Raw genomic sequence first — 14970 nt, forward strand, 5'->3', positions numbered from 1 at the left:
TGCAGCAGTGCCAAGTGCTGACTCGAGTCCTTGCATCATTGTTGGGGGCCGGCGGGGGGGATGCCTGAAGAGAAGAATGTTTGCTCAATCTAAGCCGGATGGTGGCAGCCTTCTCTGGTGACTCACTTCAAGTTTAGCCTCTGTCGGTAACCTGGACAATAGAAAAAAGAGTGAAAGAAAACATCAGTAAGAGAAACTATCATGATGGCTAGTGTTTACTAAGTTCTCCCTCTGTGTCTGGATTATGCTTTACAATCAGTCAGTGCCTCAATCATAAAATGAAACAAAATTAAAAGGTTGTGACTCTGGACTTCCCTGGTGGCACAATGGTTAAGAATCCACCTGCCAATGCAGGGACACAGGTTCGAGCCCTGGTCCGAGAAGATCCCACATGCTGCAGAGCAACTGAGCCCATGCGCCACAACTACTGAGCCTGCACTCTAGAGCCCGCGAGCCACAACTACTGAGCCCACGTGCCTAGAGCCCGTGCTCCACAACAAGAGAAGCCACTGCAGTGAGAAGCCCGCGCACCGCAACGAAGAGTAGCCCCCACTCGCCGCAACTAGAGAAAGCCTGCGCGCAGCAACGCAGCCAAAAGACCCAACGCAGCCAAAAGAGTTTATTGAAAGGGGAATTCCCAGGAATTTAGATCAGATGAGATTAGCAGATGATTGAGTATTTCCAAAAGGAGAATGGGAGATTATCTTAGTAAAAGCTGGACTAGGTTCTTTGCCCTCGGTCCTGTGTTGCAAGATTACAAAGAGCTAAGTTCACGGACTGAAAAACCTAAAGTTTTTAATTCAGTAAGAGCTCTCATTCCAGCAGTGGGAAAAATAGTTATACTGTCTGGGGATTATGAATAAATTGTGTCATTGCCCAGAATGAACATAAACAATCCTTTTTGGACGTAAGAGAATTCTTAGATCTTCCAAAAAGAATTATGCAACACTGCAGGGTAGGTTTCACTTATAAATTGCACATCAAACCTATCCGAACCCCATGAAAATAGACTTGTTCCTTTGCCCACTCTTCAGAGGTGTGCCTAAATTTGCCTTTGTTTTTTCTTTAGAGTCTGACCATTGATCAAGACACCAAACCTACTGCCACAGACTATTTTTTAATGGAAGAAAAATATTTTATATCTAAAGAAAAGAATGAATGTAGGAAACAACCGTTCCAGAGAGCCATTGGTCCAGAAGAAGAGATCATGCAGATTTTAAGCAGCTGGTTTCCAGAAGAGGGATATGTTGGCAGGATTGTCTTAAAAACCCAGCAGGAAGTAAGTGTGTCCTGGGGCAGCCTACATTGTAGCAGCTCATATGTAACTCACCACCTCACCACTAGCTGCCTGCCTCAAATTCAGAATTTCTTATCATTGCAACTTGCTTTATAGTCTTCTTAAGTAAGTGTGGAGAATTGATTTTATTCTTCTGCACATATTCAGAATGTTAACTCTAAGTTACAGAAATTCGGTCTAAGAATCATCCCTTAGGAAACAAAGGGAGAAAGAACTGAAGGATTCCTGAAGCATGTCATCAGTGGTGCGTCCAGTGTTTTATCTGTTTATGTGAAGACATGGTTATGAGGGTCACAGTAGTGTGTAATGGAAGGCCTGTAGGCATTTTGCGTTTGGGGGTTTGTTGCCTGTTCAAGTTTTAGCCAAGAAAATGTTTTGTGCTAATACGTGAAATAACAGTATTTCTTTGAAAATATTCCATAACTTTACACAAAGTAAGAATAACCTCTCAGCTTTGGTCCAAATTTGTAACAATATTCCCACGATCATTCTCATAAAGGAAACAATACGACTGCCTGTCAACTCCAGACTGTTGGGCTCCTGATGGGGTTTGCTGATGGAACACTTTTTTTTTTAAATAAATTGATAGGAGCCCACTACTAACTTACTGCCATTTTTTTAAAATGACACACAAGATCATTACACAATCATACCTCATGATAAGTCGATAATGAAGCAGTTGAATCAGTTCAACAATTCGATTAAACAAATATTTATTGAGCACCTAAAATGTGCCAAGCCCTGTTCTAGGCACATGATCTGCCTCTTTGGGGCATGTAATAGAGCTGGGCTGGTAAAACGCCCATTGCTGGTCCATGCTTGCTGGGACACAGTAGAGATGATAAGGAGACCATTTTCAGCATCATGTGTTACTTTTTCACTCTCTACCTAACTATGAACGTGGCCTGCAGCCTCCACAGAACTCCAGCATCTCCTCTGGGAACCAGAGCCACTGCCTTCCCTCCTAACATTGCCTTAGATGATAAAAGGACACTTGCTTTAAGCAAAGAAATGTACTTGTCTCCCTAGCGTCCTCTCCCCATCACACAAATTACTAAGACGGAGGAAAAGCAATTCTAATAATAATAGCTTTATGAGAAAATAGAGAGCTTAGCTGGATTTTTGAAGCCATCTTTAATTTCTCTCTAATTTTTTTTCCTATTTCTAATTGTCTTTGTCACATGTAAAAAAGTATCCTAGAAATGAACAATTTCAGTGAAGAAGTGAGTTTGTTAAACCATATCTTTGCATCATGACTTACAGCATTTAACGCTCTCAAGCACCCACTAGTTTGAATGATCTCATGATGTAATGGAAACCATTCTACACAAAGAAAACAGGTTCAGAGAAGTTAGGTCACGCAGGGTGAGAAGGAGACAGCACTCAAGTCTTACGGCTTCCAGGTCAGTGTTCTTTCCACTACCCTGTGCTGGTCAGGCTGGAGTTGCATCAGTCTCCGTGGCTTCTCCCACACGCACCATGGGAGGTGGTGAGCAGGAGGAAACGTGGGCAGCCTGCTGAGTGTTGCCATGGAACTTCATCACAAGGTTGGAAGGACCAGGAGTAAGGGATGCCCCATAGGCAACTTAAAATGTATATGACAGCAGGCAGTAGAGACATTGGGAGCGAATGTTTAATAAAGGCTGGTGGAACAGAAGCATTTGGAAAAAAGGAGGAGAAATTAGAGGGGAAGCATTTTCTGATGAGTACAATACAGCAAGTTCTCCTTTATATGCCTTTGTTGGGAGGAGAGTTTCGAAATGACTGAAAATACATCTCAAAAGATAACAAATCATATTTCATGTATCTAGGCTTACCGGCTGCACAGCAACACACAATACAAATTTACTGATTGGCAAAATGAATTCAGCATGCGTATTGAATGCAAGCGGACACTGGCATAGCTGATAGATTTGGGCTATAAGTATTTCCATTTAGTTACTTTGTGGAACTAGTAAGATACATAAGCAGTTTGCCCATGAAGCTGCAGTCTGTTACCTCTGATCTTGCCTGCCTGCTTTGTATGATTTTCTTGTCTTCTGGGCTCTCAAGCTGTTAGGTATCTTCTTATGGTCAATATGCTCTCCTCTGACACCTGCTGGATTTGAAATCAGACAAACCTGGCTCTGACACAAATTAGATGGATGACCTTCAATGGCTCATCTGAATTCTGTAAACCTCTATGCCCTAATTTGTAAAATCTATGAGAGGAACTACCCTGCTTGACTCAAAAAGATTATCATAAGACTCATGCCAAACATGTAGACAATATGTAGAGAAATGCTTAGTAGACTGTAAAGGAATACGCAAATGAAGGTTATTGTTATGGTCATAATCTGTGGCTTCTAATGTGGCTGAAAACGGCTTAAACATTAATAAGCTCTGAGTAAGGCTCTAAGGAGTGCCCTTAGAAGTAATTCCCAATGCATGGTCATTGGGATATTTTATGTGGCAACTTAGAACTTTTTTGCTTTTTGTCTTGCTTACTTACATCCTAGCTTTCAGAACCCTGAGATTATAAATTATGTCATGTGAATTAGCACCCAACCCCACTCTCCGACTGGTTAAATATATTATAATCAATGCAATGACATATTATGCAAAATCTTTAGGAACTGACATGAAATGATGATCACAGTCTTTTAAGTGGAGAGAAAAAAGGAGTTGTAGAATAACATAGGTACTAGAGTACAGTCTCATTTTATGTAATAAAAATAGACAATGGCTCTCTCCCTCTCACGCGTAATATGATGAATGGGGTCAAAACAGTTCAGTTGTGTAAATTCTAAGGACCACGACTGCAAGATTAATGAAATGATTGGGGCGAGTCTGTGCGCCTGGTTGGTGAGAAGCCCCAGGAGCCAGTCCTTTCTGGTCCTGGCTACAGTTTGGCGCCACCTGGTGACAGTTGTTCATTTTGACTTTAAAATCAGTGGGGGACTATTCTAGGTCCTGGGGCTGGCTGGACTTTCCAGGACAATGACAGTGATTCTTGGAGTCTTCTGGTTAGGTAGCACCACTTCTGTGGCCTATTCTGAGATTAAGCTAGAATGCTGGGGACTGGAAGGCCTTCCTGCCACATCCTCACTTCCTGAGATGGGGTTCCCTACTGCTCACTTGCCTTGCCTCCCCCTTGCGGAAGACAACTTTACATGACCTCATTTGAGAATGGGGCTAACAGAGAACAGGGGCCATTTGACGATCATATTATATCTAAATTCACATAATTCCAGGGTTTCTTTGTATATATTTATTCACATACACAAAAATACATTTGTATATCCATAGCAGATGGTTAAAAGGATATGCAACGTAATAACGGTGGGTTTTTTGTGGAGAATGAGATGGGAGAGGTGGAAGAGAAAAAGGAAAAAGGTAGAAATGGGAAGTTTGCCTTTTTATTGATATATTTCCTTACTGCTTGAAAATTTTTTAAAAGATACATATGTCTATAGATATATCTGTGTATGTAATATATAATTATATATGTAAAATTCACTGAAAGCCAACCCACCAAAAGCCGTCTAACTTGATGACCAATTCTCATAATTATTGAGAATTTTGTTGATATTCATTTCGATGTGACTTACTTCCAGTCATTGTTTAGCCTTTCCACTGTGGGTTTTGTTCATCCAGCCCGCCTGAATGCCGATTTTGCATGTTTCACGTTTCAGATGTCTAGCATTTCTTAAGTGCTCAAGGTCTGTGGGGGAATGGGTAGATTTCTCTTAAATGTATTTATTGTTCTTATTTGGCGTTTAGTAATCGGCAAAATGGCACATTGTCTTTTTACAAATTTATCTCTAGCTGATTTGGACTCAAAACCCACAGCTAATAGGAGCAGATCTACTGGCTTGTTCTGGACCAAACCTTATCAGTGTGTCAACATCAGCAGAAACTTACAGTACTTTCCTCCTCTAAGAAGAGATGTGTATCCTTTTAGAATAGTTTATGAAGTAGTAACTAGCGTATGGAATATAAAGCTAAGAAGTTGTTTCCACATTACCAAGATCCATGTCAAATTTTTGCTAGGTTTTTCTTTCCTTATTCTACATCATCTTACCATCTACTCAGACTTTTCTTCTTTTTTAACATAGAACCTGGAAGAGAAGAGCATCATTCAAGATGACAAGGAGATGATCTTGAGCTCAGAGGAGGAGAGTTTCTTTGTCCAAGTGCATGACGTTTCTCCAGAGCAACCGCGAACGGTCATCAAGGCGCCCCGCGTCAGCACCGCGCAGGACGTCATTCAGCAGGTGAAGCCCTCCCCTTCCTCACCTCAGTCCTGTCCTCAGTGTGAACTATTGGGACAAATCAGATTTCAGCTCCCTTTGTGAATGAGGTTCTAGAACAAAGGGGACCTGACAAGGGACAGCGTGCCTCTTAAGGCTGGGAAATACTGATTCCTTCAACGATACTTGCCCAGTATCTACTGTGAGTCAGGCTCTCTCTGAAGCCTCGATAATGGATCTAGAAGGTGGCTCTGCAGAGCGGGAATGTCATCATCCCAGAAAGGCCTAAGCCAATACTTAATGGCCATCTCTCAGGGATCCTTCAGAGGACATGCAGGAGGCCTCCTCTGACCCTCTCCCCTCCTCTGGTCATGCTTCTCTGTGTACATGGCTTCACAGAACTCTGTTTCCTTCTTTTGAAGCCCTGTTATGGTTTGCGTTTATTAAACACTCACTTGAGAAGATAGCATAACAGTTAACAGACTCTAGATCAGGTTGCTCCAGGTGCAAATCCCAGCTCTACTTCTTACTAGCTCTGAGAGCTTGGACAAGTTATTGAACCATCTGTGCCTTAGTTACACTGGAGTGCTGGTAAACTGGCTCTCTTCAAAAAAAAAAAAAAAGCCCTGATTTTGTAGCATTTGCCAGTTTCTATCTTGTAAATCCTCCCACCACATCTGATTCCAGTGGACTCCAGCACAACACCATGTGCTAAGCTACCATGCAGATAACATGGAGATGGTACATTAGCACTTTCCTTATAGAGGTATTGTGAAGATTAAGTAAATATATGTAAAGCACATTCGCCTATTACAACACCTAGCACATGGCAAACACTACTTAAGTGCTATTTGCTATTCTTATTGCATGATAGTTTGGTTAATATTAGCCTCCTTAATAGACCTGGAACTCCCCAAACTATATACAGTATCTGGGACATAGTAAGCCCTCACTAAACATGTGATGAGTGAATAAATGCATAAATGAAAGATAATCTTGTACTAAATGAGAAGTGAGACCAGGTAAGTTCTAACATCCAAGACTGAGATGAAGAGGGAGCCTCGTGGGACAGAGAGGCTCCTGAGGGTCAAGCTTCTGTCTCTCACTGCATGACCTTCCGTCTCTACCAGCTTTGGTGGATGCAGAAAATCCAGTTCAAGTCCTTTTTCTGTTACTTACTAGCTGTGCATACACTGGAATCTGCCTGACCTCTGTATGCTTAAACTTCCTTGTCTGGAAAATGGGCATAGTAACACCTAAATCATGGATGGTTGTGAACCTAAATGAGGCAATGTGGGAAAGTTCCTATAAGCTAGCTACAACTATGACAAGGTATAATGAGAAGTGGGATGACATGATCTGAAAGACCCCCTCCATCTCTTAAAGTCTGATATTTTCCCACCTCAAAGTCTCATCTACAGTGAAGCAGGTGTTGGAGATAGTGTGTCTTTATTCAGTTGATCATAACTTGTGTTTCAGACCTTATGCAAAGCCAAATATTCCTATAGCATCTTGAGCAACCCGAACCCGGGTGATTACGTGCTTTTGGAAGAGGTGGTGAAAGACACTGCCAACAGGAAGTCTTCTACCCCAAAGTCCTCCCAGCGTGTCCTTTTGGATCAGGAGTGTGTTTTTCAAGCTCAAAGCAGGTGGAAAGGTGCAGGAAAATTCATCCTTAAGCTAAAGGAACAAGTGCAGGTAAAGTGCAAGATTATTTTTCTCTCTTCACAAATTATTTGATATTCGTAACTACAGTGTAATCAAATTCAGGAGCTAGTGAAATCTAGGAGGAAGTTCCCGAGTCAAGGAAATTAGTCAGAAGAATGTTGTTTGGCTCTGTTTTCACTGTGTGGAAAGAAATGTCTTCCCCTCTGAGCTTACGCAGTCCTGAGAGGGGAGTCCCTCAGCCCTGCTTTCCAAAGCTCTACTTACTAGAAAGGGAACAAGAAAGGGCTTTTTCTAATAGTGTCATGTGATTGGGGACCCTGGCTAATTTAACCTAATACCAATGGAAGATTCTCGTTTTCCACAGGCATCCCGAGAAGACAAAAGAAAAGGCATCTCTTTTGCAAGCGAACTCAAGAAGCTCACCAAGTCGACTAAACAGCCCCGAGGACTCACATCACCTTCTCAGGTCTTGGCCTCAGAAAATGTCCAAAACAAGGAGGAGAAACCTGTGGGCGGCTTGTCCTCCAGTGACACGATAGACTATCGACAATGAGCAAGGGTAGCACGTTTTACCCAGGTATTCTGAGTCCTTGCACTGTTCTGAAACGGGGGGTCAACTTACACTACTTTGTAAGACACAGTCTGTACACTGTCATTGGTCTTTTCCAAGAGGAGGATGTCCCTGAGGCAGGTAGGAATGGTACCCTACAGAAAAAGGGTTCTGAAGATACACATCACTTCAGCACTGATAATTTTAGATCTCCTTATTTTGTAGATAACTAAAGGCCCCAAGAGGACAACAAACTTGCCCAAACTACAACAGCCTTATTTCATCAGACACAGAACTGTCTTAATTACTGGTAACTCATATGAACATTCTTGAAGGGCTGCTATGGGCCATTCAGCTTTTATTCCTTTGTATTTCTAGTTTGATGTTCTTCTAATTTCGGTCTGATTTACTCTCAACAACCTCAACTTCTTCTGCCTCAATTAAAAAATTAAAATCTGGCATCCAGGATGTAATGATTAAAAAGAAAGCAAAATGACATAACAGCCTGCAGTAAATCATGCCTTTGGTTGCCAGCTTACTGCTTGGTATTCATATAGAGAGTAAATTTCATTCTATCTTAAAACAGACTATATGGAACCTGAATTTAAAAAAAGAAAAAGCATGTGAGGAAACCAAACATAGATTTCTTCTTTTCACTTAGTTTCTTAATGAACCCAAGGGATTATTAATGCCCACCTTTCACCTGTTCCATCATAGTTCTAAGATTTAAAATTCTCAAGAGACCAACTGCACAGTGAAGGCATTGTTGCTTATACTACAGAGCTGCATCATCTGTCTTCATCACAATCAGATATTTGTAGAAGCTCATAATTAAAGAATTTATTAATATCTCTTGACAGGGCCAAATTTGACTGAAAAAAGAAGACTGATACATTGAGCCAATGTTTAAGGAGCAACTCCTAAAACAATTGGTGCCCCGTATACACTTACAAAGAAAGCTCTTTCAAAACAGACGAGGCCAAATACAGGAAACTGCCTCCTCCAGAACTTCTGCACATCCCATTATCTTTTTTTTTTTTTTTTTTTTTTTTGCGGTACGCGGGCCTTTCACTGTTGTGGCCTCTCCCGTTGCGGAGCACAGGCTCCGGATGCACAGGCTCAGCAGCCATGACTCACGGGCCTTGCCGCTCCGCAGCATGTGGGATCTTCCCGGATCGGGGCACGAACCCATGTCCCCTGCATCGGCAGGCGGACTCTCAACCACTGCGCCACCAGGGAAGCCCCATCCCATTATCTTGAGTCAGGGCTTTTTAGGTTCTGTATGCAAAGACTCATCAGAAAGAAATCTCGGCTCTATGGCAGCAATCCACATCACACAGCATCAGATAATAGTGAATATGCAGAGAATAGTGAAGCCCCAGGCTGTTCCAGACTCTGAGACAGCTCAGCACCCATTTTCTGTTGCGGTACCTCTGGTATCCCATTTTTAAAGTTCAGACTCACTTCCTTTCCTGCCACAGTGTCACCGAGACAGGCAGTGTCTCCGAAAGCCCAGTGAGCTTTAGGATTAAGTACCATGCTAAGCCTCTCCAACTTTTGGAAAGTGACTCACAATGGTAGTGGGTGTGTGAGCACACAATAAAGACAGTGATCAAAATTTCAAATATTGTTTTTCATATCAAGAACTTAGCATCAAATAAATCATAGGTGTGATAATGTTATGCACACCTATTATAACCTCCGTAATGACAGAGTGAAATTACACTATGCACATAAAGAGCCCTCAGTGTGCCAGAAGATTAATAAGTACGTAAGAATACAACTCCACTAGAAATTTGACTTTAAAATAATGTGCTTGCTATAATGAGCATCACTAGTTGCTTATATTTTAGGAGAGTAGGGAGGGTGGTGGTGATTTAGACAATTGCCTTTGGACTCAATTTTCCTATAGTAAGCAGATATTCAGAATCAGTCAATTGACCTCACATCTTTCACTAAACTTGGGGAAGCTCCTCTTTAAAAATAGCCATTGAGGGACTTCCCTGGTGGTCCAGTGGCTAAGACTCCGCACTCCCAATGCAGGGGGCCCAGGTTCGATACCTGGTCAGGGAACTAGATCCCGCATGCTGCAATTAAGAAATGAATGCCGCAACTAAAAGATCCCGCATACTGCAACTGAAGATCCTGCACATGGCAACGAAGATCCCTGTGCTGCAACTGAGACCCAGCGCAGACAAATAAATAAATAGATAAATAAATATTTTTTAATTAAAAAATAAAGATAGCCATTGATATAATAATAATAGTAATAGCCATTGGTGCATCTATGGGAATATAGAACCCATGTTATTAATTTTACGAATGGTGTTTCGAAGAAAGCGTTTGTGAAAAAAGAAGGGCCTTTCCGTTTATGCTCATAAGAAAACCAGTTTAATATTTTTATTGCTTTCTGAGTGATATAATATTTCATGTTATTTGTTCTGAAATATTCACCTCTAAAGTTTCAAGTTACCTCCTAATAATAATCTAAGAATTTCTAAACAAATAATTATTTAACGTACTCAACTAGTTGACAGAAGTCCACCTTTTTTTTTTTTAAAGCTGAACAGTTTAATTATGGTTAAAAAAAAAAAATCTTTCTAAAGAATGTGATGTTCCAGGGCAGAAATAACCTAATGTTCCACCTCCCAGGAACATCATGTTCTACCACTGTGAGTTTATAGGAAAGAGTCTCTCCCCCAAACCCAGTCACCAGAGCTTGGGTTTCTGTTGGTTGAACAACCTTAAATCTTGCTACACTATGAACATTTCTGCTCCTTCACTTTAAAGAGACTAACAAGCCTATGTATACAATTTTACAGGTGAAGATCTTTGGGCAAGAAGTTATAAAGTCAAGAATAAACATGATGGAAACAAATATAACTTCCTTATTTTCATTAGACTTAAACTGGAAATTGATGATTTCTGAACTTGCGATATGAGGTCCACACTGAGGTCAAGCAAAATGGCACAGGGCTAGCTACCAACCAGTTTCCTGATGAAGCAAAGCAGCCCAGCAGACTGCCATTTTACACGTGTCAACAGCTGGAAAAACCATTGCTAACCTTGCAATAATTGACTTAGAACAAGGGTCAACAAACTTTGTAAAGGGCTAGACAGTAAATATTTCAGGCCTTATGGGCCATATGGTCTCCACTGCAATGACTCAACTCAGCTGTAGTGCAAAAGCAGCCATAGACAATACATATGTGAATGAATGTGGCTGTGATCCAAGAAAACTATATAAAGACACTGAAATTGTAATTTCATATAATTTTCCCATGTAATAAATATTCTTCTTTTGATTTTTTAAAATCATTTAAAAATGTAAAAACTATTCTTAGTTCAAGAGCCATACGAAACCAGGTGGCAGGCTGGATTTGGCCCAAGGGCCATAGTTTGCTGACCTGACTTAGAAAACTGGGAACAAGATGCAGAGGTATGAAAACAAGCAGGCTAGTTTAGTCATACATTTTATGGCTGAGAATTGGAAGACTTTGGGCATTGCAAGTGTAAATATGTCCTGTAAGATTCATTAAAAAGTAATTCAATTTAGTTTCTATATTGTGTATCATTGTGAATTCTGTAGTATTTCTTTTTAGCTACAGAATGATGTTGGGTTTTTTTACGTTTATTGCTTATATATTCACAGACTTTTGGTTTCCATAAAATGAAGTTAGAATAACGTATAACATCTACTGAGTTGTGACATCTTAACAAGAAACTTAACCATGTTTTTAAAGCAAAAGTAGATTGTTGGTATTTATTTATTTTACTAGGTTTGTACTGACATTGTACCTATATATTTATTATACATAGCTTTCTTGATATTGCTTGCAGATTAGAAGCGTTAGTGGTTCTATCTCACTATTTGAAGACAAATCTCCTAAAAAGAAAATGTATGCTCTGAATATCTGAAATAGGCCAGAATTTCATGTAACTTGCCATTTAATGTAAATTATTTTAAAAACCTCGCTGTATAAAACTATCATGTACGTGTAAAGGATTCTTCTTATTCTTGGCATGAAGCAAATTATGATTTTTAAAATGAAAGGTGTTCCTCTAAGTAAAATCCAAATTTTATCTTTCTATTGACATTAAAATTTAAGACGTTTTTCTTCAAATTATAAAACACACTAAAAATCCTAGCCTTTGCTTTGAGAAGTTTTTCACCATAAAAAATGAATAAAACAATCCCCAAGTTCTTTGCATACTCTAACAGAAGTGTTAAAAACACACGGCCCAGCTTTCATGTTATTGGAAGTTCTGATTGAGTCAAAGCTTTAATGCTAGAAGAGCCACGTTTGCTTGTCAACAGAATTCAGACTATTCCAGTTTGATGTCATTTGTACAGTGCTACAGGTTTCTTTTTAAATCAAATAATCAGTCTACAACAAATGTACAATGCTGCCTCGTTTTTAAAAATATTCCAGAAAGCGTAATCAAGTTTCTCTAACCTAAGAGGCATTTTTTTCCTCTGGTTGGGCTTACTGTGTCATAAAAATTGGGTTACTGGTCTAACTGGCAAGAGTCAAGATGAAAACTGTGCAGAGTAGCGAGATGGAAAGCAAGACTGGTCTCATTAGGTTTATCACTTGGCCTTGACTCTAAGCCCTGCAGCACCCCACCCCATGGCCCTTAACAAAAAATCTGAAACTTACCTTGAGACTGAAAGGGAGACTAGGTTTTAGCAAGTGAGTGAACCCAACCTCCAGCCTATGTTGCAACCCAACTTGGTGGTTCATTTTGAGGTAAAAGGACATACTCTACTGTATTTGAGTCTTGGGGACTTTAGGGGGGACTGCTCTACTCTTACAGCTAACCAGCACAACCTGGTGTCTGCCAAAAGTAAGAAATTTTGATTTAGAGCTTCTCTGAATTATACAGTTATATTACTATAGCAAATGAAAGAAATTACCCCATTTAGAATGCATCTAAAATAGTCACCCACACTATACCCATTACTACTTCACACTTTCCATACCATTAAAAATTTGGAATTTGTTTGGAAAAACAAAAGACCCCGAATAGCCAAAGCAATCTTGAGAACGAAAAACGGAGCTGGAGGAATCAGGCTCCCTGACTTCAGACTATACTACAAAGCTACAGTAATTAAGACAGTGTGGTACTGGCATAAAAACAGAAAGATAGATCAGTGGATCAGGATAGAAAGCCCAGAGATAAACCCACACACATATGGCCAACTTATCTTTGATAAAGGAGGCAGGAATGTACAGTGGAGAAAGGACAGCCTCTTCAATAAGTGGTGCTGGGAAAACTGGACAGGGACATGTAAAAGTATGAGATTAGATCATTCCCTAACACCATACACAAAAATAAGCTCAAAATGGATTAAAGACCTAAATGTAAGGCCAGAAACTATCAAACTCTTAGAGGAAAACATAGGCAGAACACTCTATGACATAAATCACAGCAAGATCCTTTTGGACCCACCTCCTAGAGAAATGGAACTAAAAACAAAGATAAACAAATGGGACCTAATGAAACTTCAAAGCTTTTGCACAGCAAAGGAAACCATAAACAAGACCAAAAGACAACCCTCAGAATGGGAGAAAATATTTGCAAATGAAGCAACTGACAAAGGATTAATCTCCAAAATTTATAAACAGCTCAGGCAGCTCAATAGCAAAAAAACAAACAACCCAATCCAAAAATGGGCAGAAGACTTAAATAGGCATTTCTCCAAAGAAGATATACAGACTGCCAACAAACACATGAAAGAATGCTCAACATCATTAATCATTAGAGAAATGCAAATCAAAACTACAATGAGATATCATCTCACACCAGTCAGAATGGCCATCATCAAGAAATCTAGAAACAATAAATGCTGGAGAGGGTGTGGAGAAAAGGGAACACTCTTGCACTGCTGGTGGGAATGTGAATTGGTACAGCCACTATGGAGAACAGTATGGAGGTTCCTTAAAAAACTAAAAATAGAACTACCATATGACCCAGCAATCCCACTACTAGGCATATACCCTGAGAAGACCATAATTCAAAAAGAGGCATGTACCAAAATGTTCATTGCAGCTCTATTCACAATAGCCTGGAGCTGGAAACAACCTAAGTGTCCATCATCGGATGAATGGATAAAGAAGATGTGGCACATATATACAATGGAATATTACTCAGCCATAAAAAGAAACGAAACTGAGCTATTTGTAATGAGGTGGATAGACCTAGAGTCTGTCATACAGAGTGAAGTAAGTCAGAAAGAGAAAGACAAATACCGTATGCTAACACATATATATGGAATTTAAAAAAAAAAAAAGTCATGAAGAACCTAGGGGTAAAACTGGAATAAAGACACAGACCTACTTGAGAACGGACTTGAGGATATGGGGAGGGTGAAGGGTAAGCTGTGACAAAGCGAAAGAGAGGCATGGACATATATACACTACCAAACGTAAGGTAGATAGATAGTGGGAAGCAGCCGCAGAGCACAGGGAGATCAGCTCGGTGCTTTGTGACCGCCTGGAGGGGTGGGATGGGGAGGGTGGGAGGGAGGGAGACGCAATAGGGAAGGGATGTGGGAACAGATGTGTATGTATGACTGATTCACTTTGTTATAAAGCAGAAACTAATAAAAAATTTAAAAAAATTAAAAAAAAAAAATTTGGGTAGCAAACTTTCATCAGTAAAGTCGATATGGAAAAGAATCTAAATATATACAAGCTGGCTGAAACCCCCACCAAGTGGGAGTAAGGAAGGGTATGGTGCCCACAAGCATGCAAACCCCAGAGCTGTCGGAACCAAAAGGTTGATGATGCTGACTCCCACTTACCTCACCATCAACCAATCAGAATGTCCATGAGCTGATGGTGCTCTCTTTGAACCATTACTATAAAACTCCTCAGTACCCCCTCCAGGTCGGGACACGCAGCTTTGAGGGCATTAGCCCGCTGTGGCCCCCTTTGCCTGGCAAAGCAATAAGCTGTTCTTTTCTACTTCACCCAATAAATGAACAAATATGCAAGCTGTATTTATTACAAGATTTTGAAAAAAAGTATTTTAAAATGCTTCACTAAAAACAGAAAGGAGCATGAATTCTGTTAGGTGGTGCCACTTTTAAGGTTATGATAGCTGGCAAGAAAAGATTAGAATAAGAATCCAATGTGATGTGTGATGCTGGAAAAAACAGATTAACTTCCTCTCAGTTACCTCCTCTGTAATTGTTTGTTTCACAAACTAATGTGAGA

At 40.3% G+C, this 14970-nt stretch overlaps 1 protein-coding gene across 2 annotated transcripts in view; it reads left to right on the plus strand.

Moving 5' to 3' along the window:
* PLCE1 (phospholipase C epsilon 1) overlaps nt 1–7750 on the plus strand; it is a gene marked incomplete at both ends in the record, with an annotated part of 262284 nt that extends 254534 nt beyond the window's left edge. For both annotated transcript variants that reach the window (XM_079705006.1, XM_079705007.1), the window contains 4 exons: nt 1070–1279; nt 5395–5553; nt 7009–7227; nt 7562–7750. In XM_079705006.1, coding sequence (XP_079561132.1) covers nt 1070–1279; nt 5395–5553; nt 7009–7227; nt 7562–7750 — 777 coding nt within the window. The remainder of the gene's footprint in view (nt 1–1069; nt 1280–5394; nt 5554–7008; nt 7228–7561) is intronic.
* Nucleotides 7751–14970: the final 7220 nt, after the last annotated feature.

Source organism: Hyperoodon ampullatus (assembly GCF_949752795.1).
Source record: "Hyperoodon ampullatus genome assembly, chromosome: 1".
Lineage (NCBI taxonomy): Eukaryota > Metazoa > Chordata > Mammalia > Artiodactyla > Ziphiidae > Hyperoodon > Hyperoodon ampullatus.